Source organism: Molothrus ater, chromosome 13 (assembly GCF_012460135.2).
Source record: "Molothrus ater isolate BHLD 08-10-18 breed brown headed cowbird chromosome 13, BPBGC_Mater_1.1, whole genome shotgun sequence".
Taxonomy (NCBI): domain Eukaryota; kingdom Metazoa; phylum Chordata; class Aves; order Passeriformes; family Icteridae; genus Molothrus; species Molothrus ater.
Window position 1 is genome coordinate 17,484,820 of NC_050490.2, and position 13,474 is coordinate 17,498,293.

At 48.9% G+C, this 13,474-nt stretch overlaps 1 protein-coding gene across 1 annotated transcript in view; it reads left to right on the forward strand.

Moving 5' to 3' along the window:
- The first annotated feature begins 9,027 nt into the window (after window positions 1-9,027).
- Window positions 9,028-13,474, forward strand: part of ALDH1A3 (aldehyde dehydrogenase 1 family member A3) — a 33,425-nt gene continuing 28,978 nt past the window's right edge. The window contains exons 1-2 of the mRNA XM_036390004.2: window positions 9,028-9,126; window positions 12,482-12,586. Coding sequence (XP_036245897.1) covers window positions 9,028-9,126; window positions 12,482-12,586 — 204 coding nt within the window. The remainder of the gene's footprint in view (window positions 9,127-12,481; window positions 12,587-13,474) is intronic.

Genomic DNA, 13,474 nt, shown 5'->3' on the forward strand with positions numbered 1-13,474 from the left:
CACTTTAAACTTTGGTCTCTGTCCAGGCACCAGTACCAGCTCTCCCATGACTTTATGTTTGCATCTCTTTCTTCTTCATGAAGGGAAGATTTCCAGGTTTGTTCCTTTTCACTTTGTTCATGGTAGCACTCTTGACAGAAGGACTTAGTGCCTATTTAATGTCTTTGCAAGGAAAAGAGAGAAACTTCTCGGTTACATAAAAGTTTGTATCAAAATTCAAGAATCCGGATTAATTATAGAAGACTTGCCTTGTATCATTCAATTTGTTTGAATAGCTTTAAAGATTAAGCAGATCCAAGGCCTAACAGAACCAGAGCCAGTAAGACAATAGCTGAGATTTTCCTTTGAAACAAAATATACAGGTGGTTTCTGTGAGTTTCTGTGTCTATCTGCCTGGCTTTTTTATTTTTATGTCGTATCCAATATCACAGAACCTGGCAGTAGAAATCATATAGCAATTTGTGAAAGCTTGTTGCTGTTCTAGATATCATATAGTCTGTTCCACACCAGCAAAGACAAAACCAATGCCTTTACTCCTCGAGTTTTCATTCAAAAGGATAATGATCTCTGGTAACAAAATATTTGGCAGTAGCATTATTTAAAATGCACAGAGGAAATGTTTGTCCCTAATTCAAGGCACTGTGGTCACACAGTCTCTATTCACTTGGTATTTACCAGTGAATGCCAAAGGCTAATCTGCAAAAAGCTCAGGAACAGAGTTAAGTTTATCACACTCCATCCTTCACCCATCCCATTGTAAGGGAGTTACAAAATAGTAATTATTGAATTTCTTTGTGGCCAGAGAACTTATAAACCGTGTTATACCCAGCAGGCTCTAATGGCTCCTTCGGTAAGTATCTAATTAAGTGGTTGGGGTGTTGGTTTTTTTTTTTTCCTTTCACAGCATACTTTCGTGTTTTAAAATCCCTTTGCATTAAATGACTTCTCGAGTTTTCCAAATTTCTCACACGCACAGAAGAGGGAAGTAAGAAAAAAAGCGGAGGGGAGATTTCGGTCGTGGGAACAGGAGGCAGAAACGAGGATTCGCAAAGGCTAAAGGCAAATCCTCCCCAAAGTCTCCATTTAAAATACCGAAAACTGCAGCTACTGCCTGGGACAGTCGGCTGTGTAGAGAGGGGAAATAAAGCCAGCCCGAAGGGAGAGGCCGCTCCCCCAAAGCGATTACAACACCTCCAGAGCTTTGAACGGTGTAAATCCGGGCTTGGGGCAGTTTTACCGATCCCGCTCGGCATCCCTCGCCCGCCGGTCCCCCCCCCCCCGCCAAATCCCGCTCCACCCCGGGGCAGCGGAACGCCCGAGCCGTGCTGGGCGAGCGCACGATCGCGGTGGGGAGAAACCGCCCCGGGGTGAGGGGAGAGGAGCCGAGCATCCGCCCCGCTGCCTCCTCGGCTTCGGCGGGGACGGCGCGAGGTGAGAAACCTGCCGATCTCCGGCCCGGAGAGCCCGGGGAATGCTCCCTGCTCCCGGGAAAGCTCCTTGCCCGGGAAAACTACGTGCTCTGGGGAAATGCCTCACAGCGAGCCACGGGACGGGTCCCTGCCGCTGCCCATCGCGGTACCAGCGGCCACCGCCTCCCCGCAGCATCGCTGCTCCTCCGGGCACCAAGGGACGCTCCTGCCCTCTCGGCCGTGCTTAAATCGCGCAGTAAGTTGGGGTTTTTAATGGAGCCACGCCGAGGTGCCGGAGATGGGCTGGAAGAGCCGAGTCCCCGCATCCCGACTCGGCCCCGGGCGCACCTGCCCCGGCCCCGGGGCTGCGGGTCTCTCTCGGGGCTGCTCCTCCCCTGCGCCCCCGATCGCTCCGGCCCCTTCTCCCTCGTTAGGGAAGTGTTAGAAAGTTGCTGAAGTGCGAAATGAGCCTGCGAAACCTCGTTGTCCTCATTAAACTCTGACAAGGAGGGTGACAAGAAGCAGCGGAGGGGAAACAATGCGGCAGTGTTGGGGAGAGCCCCGCGCCGGGGCAGCCTTTGTGCCCGCACACAAAAGCTCTTGTTTGCATGTGTTAAAGTCCATTAAACCGCGGCAGCCCCAGGTGCAAACGCCAGCCCGGAGAGGCCGCGCCACCTTCCGCGCCCGCTGAGCGCCGCGGCCGCTCCGCGCTCGGCCCGGCACCGGCGGGCGGCGGGGCCGGGGCACGGCCCGGCGGGCTCCTAATGAGGGCCCGGGGCTCGCCCTTCATTAACGGACACGGGTGGGTCCCGCTCCCTGTGCCCCCAGATTCGCCTGTGCCCAGCCTCGCCGTTAGTGGCAGCGACGGGACACAATGTCGCCTATTGTGCTGGGCAGCCCCTCACCCGAGGGGACACGGATGGGACCCCGGGCGCAGCCCAGGGTCGTGGATGCTGACCTGGTGCCAAAGAGCCTGCTGGACAGGGGCCGTGGTTTGGCTTTTCCCACTGGGGCTCCTAAAGGTGCCCTTGGACACCGTACCGTCATCAAATCTTCACAGAAAGTACACCTAGGTTAGGAGCAGAGCAGTTTCCCAACTCCTGGTTCAAACAGCAGAATTCAACCCAAAAGGTGGAAAAGATAGGAACTGTGCAGAGAATAGCAACCAAAAGAAAAAAAATCCATAAAAGCCTTGCATAGGTCAAAGCCTACAAAAACAACCTCATCACGGTGTTAGTGTTTCATATGAATGGCATGGCAATTTATCCAGGAAAAAGTATTTCCAGGTTCTGTTACAACAAGTCTACATCACTTTATCCCCAGTGGTCTGCCAGGGTTCTGCCCCGCAGCTATTTTAAATTGTGCTGCTAATAACAATTCATTACAGTTGATAGAACTGGGAGACTTGCCTTTTATTTTGCAATTAGACATAAAGGCTCTGATCTGGCAAATGCTTTGCACTGTGAGCATGTGAGTAGCTCTGCTGAAGTCATCTGGGACTGTTCATGTGCTTAACATTAAGCCCGTGTGGGTTTGCAGGATCAAGGTCTGAGACGGGATCATCTTTAAGGATGTTTGTTTACCTGCTCTGTTCTGTATTTTCAGATTCACAACGGCGCCCTGCAAAACCATTGGAGTGTCTCGAGTCAGCTGGGCACAGCTCACAAGTAGCATTCTGAAGCCAAGTGATTCTTCCCGTAAACAAAAGTGGTTTGCAGGAGCTTGATTCGGGAAGACATGACGGCACTGGGTACGTTGCATTGCGAACTGTTCAGCTGTGTGAGCCTGTGTGTACTGAGGCGTTAATGCAGAACTGTTGGGCATTGGGCCCAGAACAGATGTGATGATGAGTGAGAGCAAAGAGACAGAGAGGAAGAAGAAGCACATTTTAGGCTTCTCAGTTCCTGACAACCACTGCTTCCAAAACCTGGGAACCGTCCCCAAATGCCTCTTATCAAGAGAAAGTAGGAGGCAACATGATCTGTGGAGAAAACAAACATATTTGCTTTTTTCATTTGCCAATCCTGCAAACAATACCTGTTTGTAGGCAAATAATCTTCAGGTCTGCATCGCCAGATCAATGCAGGGAGTGGTTCCCATCGGCTCTGCGGTGCCAGACACACTGAATGGTTTGTAAGGAAACAGGTCCTTGAACTTCTCCCCAGCACAGACACTATCTTAGTAGGTTATCTCACACTTGCTTCTGTTCTTGCTCCCATTCTCCTCATCTTCCAATGCTTGGCCTGGCAGGGAGAAGTGAAGACTAGGTGAAATAGACCTTGTTTTAATAGAAAAGGCTTCAAAATGTTCAGCTGTTTGTTATTTCCTTGCCACTTACTTTTCCAATTTACTTTTGGAGCCAGGCTAGCTAAAGGAAAGGCCAATCGTTGTGCACAGTCGCAGTTTAATACCTCTGATATGCATGAAGAAAATTAATTTGACTGAGGATTTTGCTTCATGAAGTAATTACAGCACAAAGCATAAAAAGGCTGTGTTTTGTCTTGAGCCGCCAAAGTCCTGGTTTGTATCATGAGGTCATGTTTAGGATTACAAGTGTTTGCATAAATAGCATCTTACAGTCTCACATTGCCTCTCTCCACCTTTACTAACAGGACTTTTGGAGGTGCAGAGGAACAGGAAAAGAAACTGTTCTTCAGTCCCAGATGTGTTAAAATTGAAGATTAAACCCACAGGGCACGAGAAGGGCACCACAAATATGGGAAGGTGCTGAGTTCATGGGGCTGCTTACACTCCAAAATATATCCCATGCCTGCAACCCCTCTCCACTACTATCAGTGGAGGAGGGTTGTAGGCACCAGCACAGTCCAATTAAGGTTGGACTGATACAAGAAAAACCCTCGTGTAGGACATACCATTTCCATGGTAACTTCAGGACAGGCTGATCTCTTTTATTTTGACTTTTTAAGGCACCTCTCTGGATTCAAATCCTTTTGAAATTGTATGTGAATACTTTGATAAACTGAGGAGAACTAGTTTTGGTAAAAATGGCAGATTATTTCATTAATTTGGTGATATTTGCAAGGTGCTTCACGACTGAAGGCAGCAGTTCAATTATCACTATCTTGCAGCCAGAAAATATTTGGAAAAACAAAGCAAATCAAAATGTGCTAGCAGAGCACATCTCACTGCCTTCACATGGCCAGTCCATATCAATCAGTAGCTTCTGCTACCAGGGAACCCACAAAATGACAATCCCACCACAGCTCAAAACAGTCCATCCTGCTGCTGACCTGTATCACAGCAAATTTGTTCAAGACTGATGAAATTTATGGATTTTAAGTTCACATAGAAGAATTAACTCAAACTCTAGAGAACTACCCACGGGAAATAAAAGTTACAGGAATGGTAAACTTACAAAAACCAGAAAATTCACAGATTAAAGTCACTGGGGAGCAATGCACTCTCTAGCACTTTCTGCCTTACCTGGGTGTTTAGGTGGGAGATCTTTACATTGTGCAATGACTGCTGGAGCTGAGCTCTGAATGTCTGTCATAAAAGCACTCGGGCTGTGGGTGACTCACTTTGGGAAACTGAAATTATGAAGACCCTTTTTTATTCATCACTGCCTGCCTTCTTTCCTCCCTGATAATACAGGGTCAGCATCCTCTCAAAATGACTGGAAAAGGAAACAGTGCATGTGAAACTCTCAGACACTGCTGTCATGAGCACCATGGAAAAACCATAAGGAAATGAATAATTTTGTGCCCAAAGCACAGTTTGAATAACAGGCAGTAAAAAGCCCCTTCGCTGCACATTAAACAAGAGGAGAATAAATCATGAGGGGAGCTGCTCCCTCAGGAGCAGCAAGCATTGCCAATGCAGAGTGAGGGGGATGCCTGTAGGAAAAGGGCGTGGATAACTCAATTACAGTTCATCTGGATGAGGAAAACCAGGCAAATTCTGGACACTCCGGGCCGCTGAATGCTGGAGCATAAAGCCTCAGTAGCCTTTCAGAGTATATTGTTTCACACACGTATTTATGTTTGTGTGTGCATGGGCTTCGGGGTATATGGAAAATAAGTGGGATAAGCTTTGGCTCTGGGCCAGATTGAGTGCTCTGCACAGCTACAGCACTGCTGGTCAGCTGGAAGAACAGGCTGAGGTCTAGATAAAAAATAGAAAATCTTTGGAATATCAACTGATCAGTTTGTAGAGCATCTGTCAATGGCTACAGCACCACTGGCTGGACAAACAAAACTCTCTAATATGTGCCCCACTGCTGAATCTGTCTTCATCCACGAGGCAGGATGCCAAAGGGGTCTAGAAACAGCCTATTTCCAGGTAGTCTGGAGATGTCCTCACTGACCCTCTGTATACAATTCACTACTCTTCTGGGTGGGAACCAGGGCATAAGATACAACAGAGTGTATTTGGAGGAGTTACCACCAGCAATGTCTCCTTCATTAAGGTTAAATAAGGTTGGGAAGTAAGAGAAATTAATTCCTACAGGCATCCCTAAGAGATAGGAAGATAGCAAGATCATAGCAGGAGCATGTCCTAGGACTGTGCCTGGCACAGGCAGGCAGGACAGCACAGAGAGCACAGAGAGCTGTGGTCAGGACTCACTCACGGTGGCAGATTTAAGAGCGCACTTGTCCAACCCAACAGTGGGAAGGTGATCTTTGTTCTGCTTGGCAGAGCAGAGCTGGTGTACTGGTAGTGTAAAAACTTTCTGTGAGACACAGCTCTGCAGAGCAGCTCCAGGGAATCCACAGCCACTGCTGTCACATTGCTGAGATCTCTGTGACAGGAGAACACAGCAGGGTAACTCAGGAGCGATGTGGCCTCTCATCGAGGGACGCTTTTCCTCCTGCTCCTGTTTCCGAGGCATTGATCAACTTTGCAACGCATTGTTGCAAACTTAGGTAAAACCCATTTTTTCAGTCCCTCTGTCCTAGTGGTGGCATGCCCTTCCTGAGGCACAGGAATGAATGTAAAATGTCTCACATTTGTTCTGATCAGGGCTCTGCTGATGGTTTTAGGGCTTCTCCCACTCAGAAGTCATGAGACGTGAGTATTTCCACCCCTGTGATCTGGTAGAAGCACAAAAGACCCATCTGGTGACCAAAGGCACATCACTTCTGGGGCTGGTGGACTTCCTGCTTATGGCAGGATGGAGTTTGCCCAACAAAGGACCAATCAGTGTCCACAAGACTCTGACAGCAGAACATTCTGTTACTCTTCCTGTGACATTATCAGAGGAAACACTGCACATAGCTACGTATATCCATTGAAGTCTATTATTTCAGCTCATTCATATGTTGCTGACTCACCATTCATTCACTTTGTACAACCTTTTAAAAGTCTTACACATCCCCAAACCCTGTCCATGGAATTTCTGCCTTAGATGTATCTCACACTGCACCAACATTAACTCAAAGAGGCAATAATTTTCCCAGGAGTGTCTTGTATAAAATCTTCCTCATCAGAGATAAGAGACAAGGTCATTCCACATGAGACAACCCACTGGAATGACTCTTTAGACACTGCTTGTTCTGGAACTTCTTATTCATCATTCTCCTCATCCTGATATTTTGTCCTTTAATTGCAAAAGTACTTTCCACTTCCACTGAGTGTTTCTGTGGGCAAGGTAAAGACAGAAATGGATAAACTCCTCTTCACTGGGACTAGGAATACATTGGGATATGGCTAAGAGATTTCTTCTAGCTTGGGTGCATTTGTAGCTTTTGTGGGAAATAGCAACTGGATAGTTAAAAACGGACAGCTTAGAAATAAACGTTTCTGCACCAATCACCATCAGATAGGTTTTCACCTGGGCAGAGAACTTCCAAAAACATCCTGCAAGCTGCAGGGAGTGGGGGTTGGTTGATCAAGGTACTTTCCCTTCTGAATCAGCACTAAATCTGTGCGACTGTGATATCACGGGCTATCTGCCTTTGGAAGCTCTGAGTATTTTTAAGCATTCTAACAGCAAAGTGCTGACTATTGCTGGGGATTACAGATTCTGCAGAACATTTTAGAAGATAACTTCTGGCATCTTGCCACTTGTTATATGGAAAATATGTTGTATTATCTTCCATGTGTGTGGGGGTGTGAGGGTGCTCTGAGTGTCCTGGCCCTCAGCCTGCAAAGACTTACACATATTTTATGCAGAATAAAGTTAAGCAATACATAATGAACTTGTTCAGGCTCAAAGCCTAGATCTGTCACTTAAGACATGTTCCATATCCTTCAGGACTTCTCGAAAGACAGCGTCTTTCTCGACACTCCAAGTACGCTACTATGAGCACCATGCTGGAGCTTGGCTGAGTGGGACACAAATCTGCTGTTATCAGTGTAGGACTTTCTAGTGGAAGGGCCTGGTCCTGCCCCAGCCGGCTGGAGTCCTTTGACTGGGATAGTTGGACTGGGATGGTCAAACTGGTCCCAGACTCCTGTACGCACACAGGAATGCGGAGGAGCTGCTGTCAGACGCACAGCACACATTTGGTGTCATGTTCTTCTCTTACTATCAGTCCTGGAAAGTTCTCCAGAGGCACTGAGTGAAGGATGAGGTGTAGCAGGTTGAGGTAAGGATGTCAGGGCACCAGGAATAGCAGATATTATCTCCCCTTATTGCTGGGAGACACTGGTGTTATTTCCATGGAGACCTTTGCAAAAGTCCTCCCATGAATGACTTCTGGGTGGGCTTGGGTGGGATGCAGAGGCAGAAGGCAGCAGATGGCACATCCTCCCATGCCCACCCCAGTGGGACCCTTTGGGGGAAGCCAGGGTGGCTGCTCTACTCCCCAGAGCCCATCTGGTACATCCTGCTGCCCTCTCTCACTGCCTTCAGCTGCGGGGAGCCCTGAGGGAGCCCTGTGGGGAGCAATGTCCGAGCTGTGTGTGGAGCTCTGAGGGAGCCCTGTGGGGAGCAATGTCCGAGCTGTGTGTGGAGCTCTGAGGGAGCCCTGTGGGGAGCAATGTCCGAGCTGTGCGTGGAGCTCTGAGGGAGCCCTGTGGGGAGCAATGTCCGAGCTGTGCGTGGAGCTCTGAGGGAGCCCTGTGGGGAGCAATGTCCGAGCTGTGCGTGGAGCTCTGAGGGAGCCCTGTGGGGAGCAATGTCCGAGCTGTGCGTGGAGCTCTGAGGGAGCCCTGTGGGGAGCAATGTCCGAGCCCTTCGGAGAGCCCTGAGGGACTCTGTGGGACCCCTGAGGGGAACCCGGTGGGATTCTGCGGAGAGCCCCTCGGGGAACCGTTCATGGCCTGAGGGGAATCCCCTGAGACATTGAGTAGGATCCCTTGCAACGCTGTGGAGAGCCCTTTGGAAGCCCTTGGGGATCCTGAGGGGAGGATTCCTTTGGGATCCCGTGAGTCCCTTGGGGAGCCCTTTGCGAGCGCTCTGGGGACCCCGACGGCGGCGCGCGCGGCGTGCGGGCGCCCCCCCGCCCCTGCGGCGCGCGCGGAGCCTCGGCGGGGCGGCGCCGCCCGTCACCTGCGGCCGCGCGAGGGGCCGGGGCGGGGCGCGGCGGGCGGAGCCGGCGCGCGAGGCGGGGGGCGGCGGCCAATGGGGGCGGGCGGGCGGCTCGCGCGGCGCTCTTAAGGCGGCGCGGGCGCTGTCAGCGGGCAGAAGGCGCGCGGGCTCGACGGCGGGGCCATGGCAGCCCTCAATGGCGCCGTGGAGAACGGGCAGCCCGACAAGAAAGTGCCTCCGCTGCCGCGGCCCCTGCGCAGCCTGGAGGTGAAATACACCAAGGTGAGCCCACCAGGCACGGGGCGCTGGGCGGCGGGTGGGCTTCGCTGTGGTGTCGCTGGTGTTCGGTGGAGTCAGTGTGGTGGTGAGGTGTTATATTTTTAATACAACATTTTCGCCCTCAATGTTGTTTTCCTTAGCTTCTTTTATTCCTTCTGCTGCCTGAGACAGTAGGTTTACGGGGGTTTGAGGTTGAGCAAGCAGATGACAGTGGCGTTTCTAATGGAGCAACACTTGCCCCAATCCCTAATGCCAAAAAACCTATTTATTTCTTTTTAATAAAATAACTCCTCCAAAGCTGTTACTCTGCCCCAGGCGCCCTGGGCTCCTCTCCCTGGCTGTGGCGCCTGTCAGCATCTTCCCCTCCCAAGCCACCCGTGAACGTCTCCAGCTCCCCGCTGGCGCTCAACAAAATCCGATTTGGATGGGGTGAGCCTGGGCAGGGCGAGGAAGGTTTTATCCCTCAGAGCCGCTTGCTGGGGTCGTGTTCCAGCGTCCTTGACCCACAGCTCCCCTGTGGGGAGGTGGCTTGGTGCCAGTGGTGGGTTTGGGTGGTGGCGATCACAGGGCCCGTGTCCAGCAGGACTGGGCCTTGTGGAAAGATTCTGCCACGAGACTGGAGCATCCTGCAGCCCCAGAGAGGAGCAGTGCTCGTGTTGGTGGCTCTTCATCCCAGCTCCATGGCCTCCCCACAGGATGAGGAGTCGGGCACTGAGCCCAAACAAACCCTCACCTCTCCGCTCTACATTGAGTTTCCCTTTAAACAGTTGCTCCTGACCTTTCGGTATAAACCAAAGGCTCCTGAGCTTGATATCTCTGTCCCTCAGAGGTGGGGCTGGCTTGGAGCTGAGCAGGGCTGCAGAAATCCCAGTGCAGCTGTAGCTCTGCGATCGCCGAGTCGCTTTTTGTTCCACAACAGCCTGACCCGCTGCCTTGCGCAGTGGGGAGAGCGTCAGGCTGGTTACTGCTGAGGAGCCTCGGCTGCCATAATTTCAACTTTGTGCCCGGACTAAAAGAGCTGCAGGAGCTGAATGAGTGTGTTACTGTTGCATTTTTGTGTTGAGTATTAAGAAAAAACAAAATTCGAAGCTTATTCCCTTGTAGCGAGAAAGAGGGAACAGTGATAGCTTGTCCGGTGAGGTGTTGATTTGAATTATGCATCCAAAGTGTACTGAAACAGATTAGCAATTAGGAGTAATCAGTGGACTAGATTAATTTTTTAACATCCGAAATTTATCTACTCTTTATTTGTCAGATAAACTTGTCATTTAGCAGCAAATTGGGTCTGCAGCTGCTGGTTGCAGAATGGCGTAATGCAGCACAAACAGCTCTTTCCTGCGTCCAAAATGGACACGGCCATTTGAGTTCTTCTTAAACATCCAAATGTTCTGGTTTTTGTTATTTTTATTGTTGTGAACACTTTTAAACACTCCTTAGGGATCTTATCCTGCAGCCGTGTGTGTTTTCAAACACGCAGTTTATGCTCCACAGTTTTGCCAGAGACTGCGAGCGCTGGAAGAGTCAAGGTTGTATCTTTAAAGTGGAAACCAACATAAATTAAAAGTGTGAGTTTGATGTTTGATCTGATGCTCCCGGTGCATCTGAGAAAATAATGAGCAGCAGTCAATTTTCATAAAACTGTGAGGGGTTTTGTGCAAGCTCTGAGTTTCACCAGATGTTTACAGCTGACAGCACGGTTCCCTCTGCTTAGAGGAGATTTTTATTTTTGGTTCTACCAGTTATGGGGCTGGGGGAGAGGCAAAGTTTTTCAACAAAGATCTTTCTTATAGAGCAGCTTAGTGCTTGTCATGGGTGTGTGATGGAAGTGATCTGTCCACAATTCCTTGTCTCAAATTTTGGCTGTGAAGCATGAACTGTGGATATACTATTCAATTTGATTTCAACTCCTGGCACCAAGGACTCGTGATATGTGGTGGATTCCCAGAATGATGCCAGTGTATATGTTACATTTAAAACAGCCTGATCCTGTCACTCTGATGTTTTACTGCTTAGTAGGAACATCACTTTCCCACAGAATTAGCACTGAATGCAAAGGAAAAACCAGTATCCTTCCCCAATCATTAGTTTGTGAGCATATACCTGATACTGTAATTTTATGGTTCCTGTCATATTTCCCACATTTATAATATGACTTTTCTTCATTAGGGAAATAAAGAAAAACCGAGGTTAAAATGAGTTTATGTTAAAATAGCACTTGGGTAACAGAGGTAGTTTGGGAGCACTGGGGTCCTAAACAGGAGTTAATATTTCTAACATTGTATCTTTTCTTGTGACTTCCCTTGGCAACATTTTTGTGAAATTTTCTTTCTCAGCCTGTGTGAAACAGGTGGGTCCAGCAGTGCAGCTTCTACACCAATTACACTTTGGATGCTTTATGCAGAAATAATAAGAAAAAGTCCTTTCAGGAAAAAAAGCTGCCCAAGGAAAGAAAACTATGACCCAAAGCAGTGGGAATTCCGAATGTAAGAGATGCAACATTAATCTCCTGGTGGTGTGTAGAGACTCATAAACAAGATTGCAAATGTGGATGGCTTCCAAATAAAAGTACTAGCTTACAGCCACTAGCAGGCTACTAATAAAGATTACTTCATCTAATCTTATTTAAAGTATATTTATAAAATATAACACTGCCAAGTCAGATCACAGCGTGGATAAGATGCATGTTGAATCAATTAATTGTATATAGGTATTCGTGTTCTGTTTACAGTGAGTAACAACACTCCAGTATTTAATGCATTTTCAGTTACGCAACGCTGGGACTGTTTGTTCTTGCTCTGGAAATGCAATATTTTGAAACACTTAAATCTTGTCACAGATGACTCCAAGTGACGTGGGAGGCTTGATCTGGCCTGTGACAAGGCATGGTGGGGTAGAGCCGAGCCAGAGCCCTCCTCCTGCAGACACTGCCAGAGGGGGAGCAAGCTGTGGAGGTAGCCCAGGGCAGGGCACCAACAGCAAAGTAATAATTGTACAGCAACACAGAACAGGAGGCTCCCTTCTGCCTCAACCGTACAAGTTTCTCTTGGGGTCTGCTTGCTGTTCCCATGGAGATGTATTTTAAAAACTGCCCATTTCTCACTGCCAAATCCTAGTGTTGTTCTCTGTGGGACCTGTGCTCTGCCTTCCTCTGGCTCAAAACTTACTGGGTGCACAAGGTTTGTAGAAATGCTTCTGTATTGCCAGTAGTGTCCCTTGGAGAGAGCCTGAGCATCCTTGACTCTGCCATGGATGGAAGTTGAAGAGCCTCTGGACCTTTGAGGTGCACTTGTGGGTTTTTTGTCTATATAAGTTGTTTTTCTTTCTCCTGCCCATCCCACTCCCCTTGCTCTCTCTTCAGATATTTATTAACAACGAATGGCACGAGTCTACAAGTGGAAAGAAGTTCCCCACCTACAACCCTTCAACTCTGGAGAAAATCTGTGACATTGAGGAAGGAGATAAGGTAAGTATTGTTGGACAAGCAGTGCAGAAGACATTTTCCAGGGAATTTCTTTGTGTAGGGAAGCACACAGAGGAAAAGCTGGCTTTTAACAGCAATATCCATCTGGCCAGCCTGAGCTGGAGGTCTGGGACACTGGATGTGCTGCTCAAGAGTTACATGGGCTGGGTGTAACATCAATCCTGTCCAGCTTGTCAGAAGCACTTTCCCTGGTAAGAACTGGCTGCTGAACACTGTCAGAGGAATGAGACTGAGCATCATTCTTGTGCCATAGACTGGAAGGAAGTAGCCAGCTTGAGGAAATAGCAATGATGGTGTGTGCTCACCCCTGACAGGATTTGGGCCCTGTGTTGGGGGTGGTTTATACCCCAGCTGCAGGGCAGCCTGTTGGAGACACTGAACTGAAACTCCCCCTTCTTTAAACACAAATAACCTGAGTGCTTGGGGGAATTTAAATTTGGTCATGCAAACATTGACCACTTGCTGCTGAAGATGTGGTGCTGCTTTTCTGGCTGGTATTGTGGGTTCTGGTCTCCTGCACAAATGTGGCAGCTCTCACTAAAACCAAACCAGTATCTCAAGAGCTTTAGTAGTCTCTTGTGTGCTGTAGAGTAACCTGAGATGTTACTGCTTGGGTTTGGTAACAGCCTGAGGTGAAGAACAATCACATGTGACACTTTTTTGTCCAAAACAGCTCATCGTGTACGGGCCAACTAGTCTGACCTATGGAAAAGAGCTGGGCCAACATCTGGCTTTGTGCAGGAAGTCATGGGAAGGTGATTCACAGCTGCTGTGCTGTGCCAGGGCTTTGGTAGCTCATTGCTGTGGGCAGTAAGTGATGGGCAGCATGGCCATTTCTGCCTGCACTGACTTCTTGTTCTTGGTATTTAA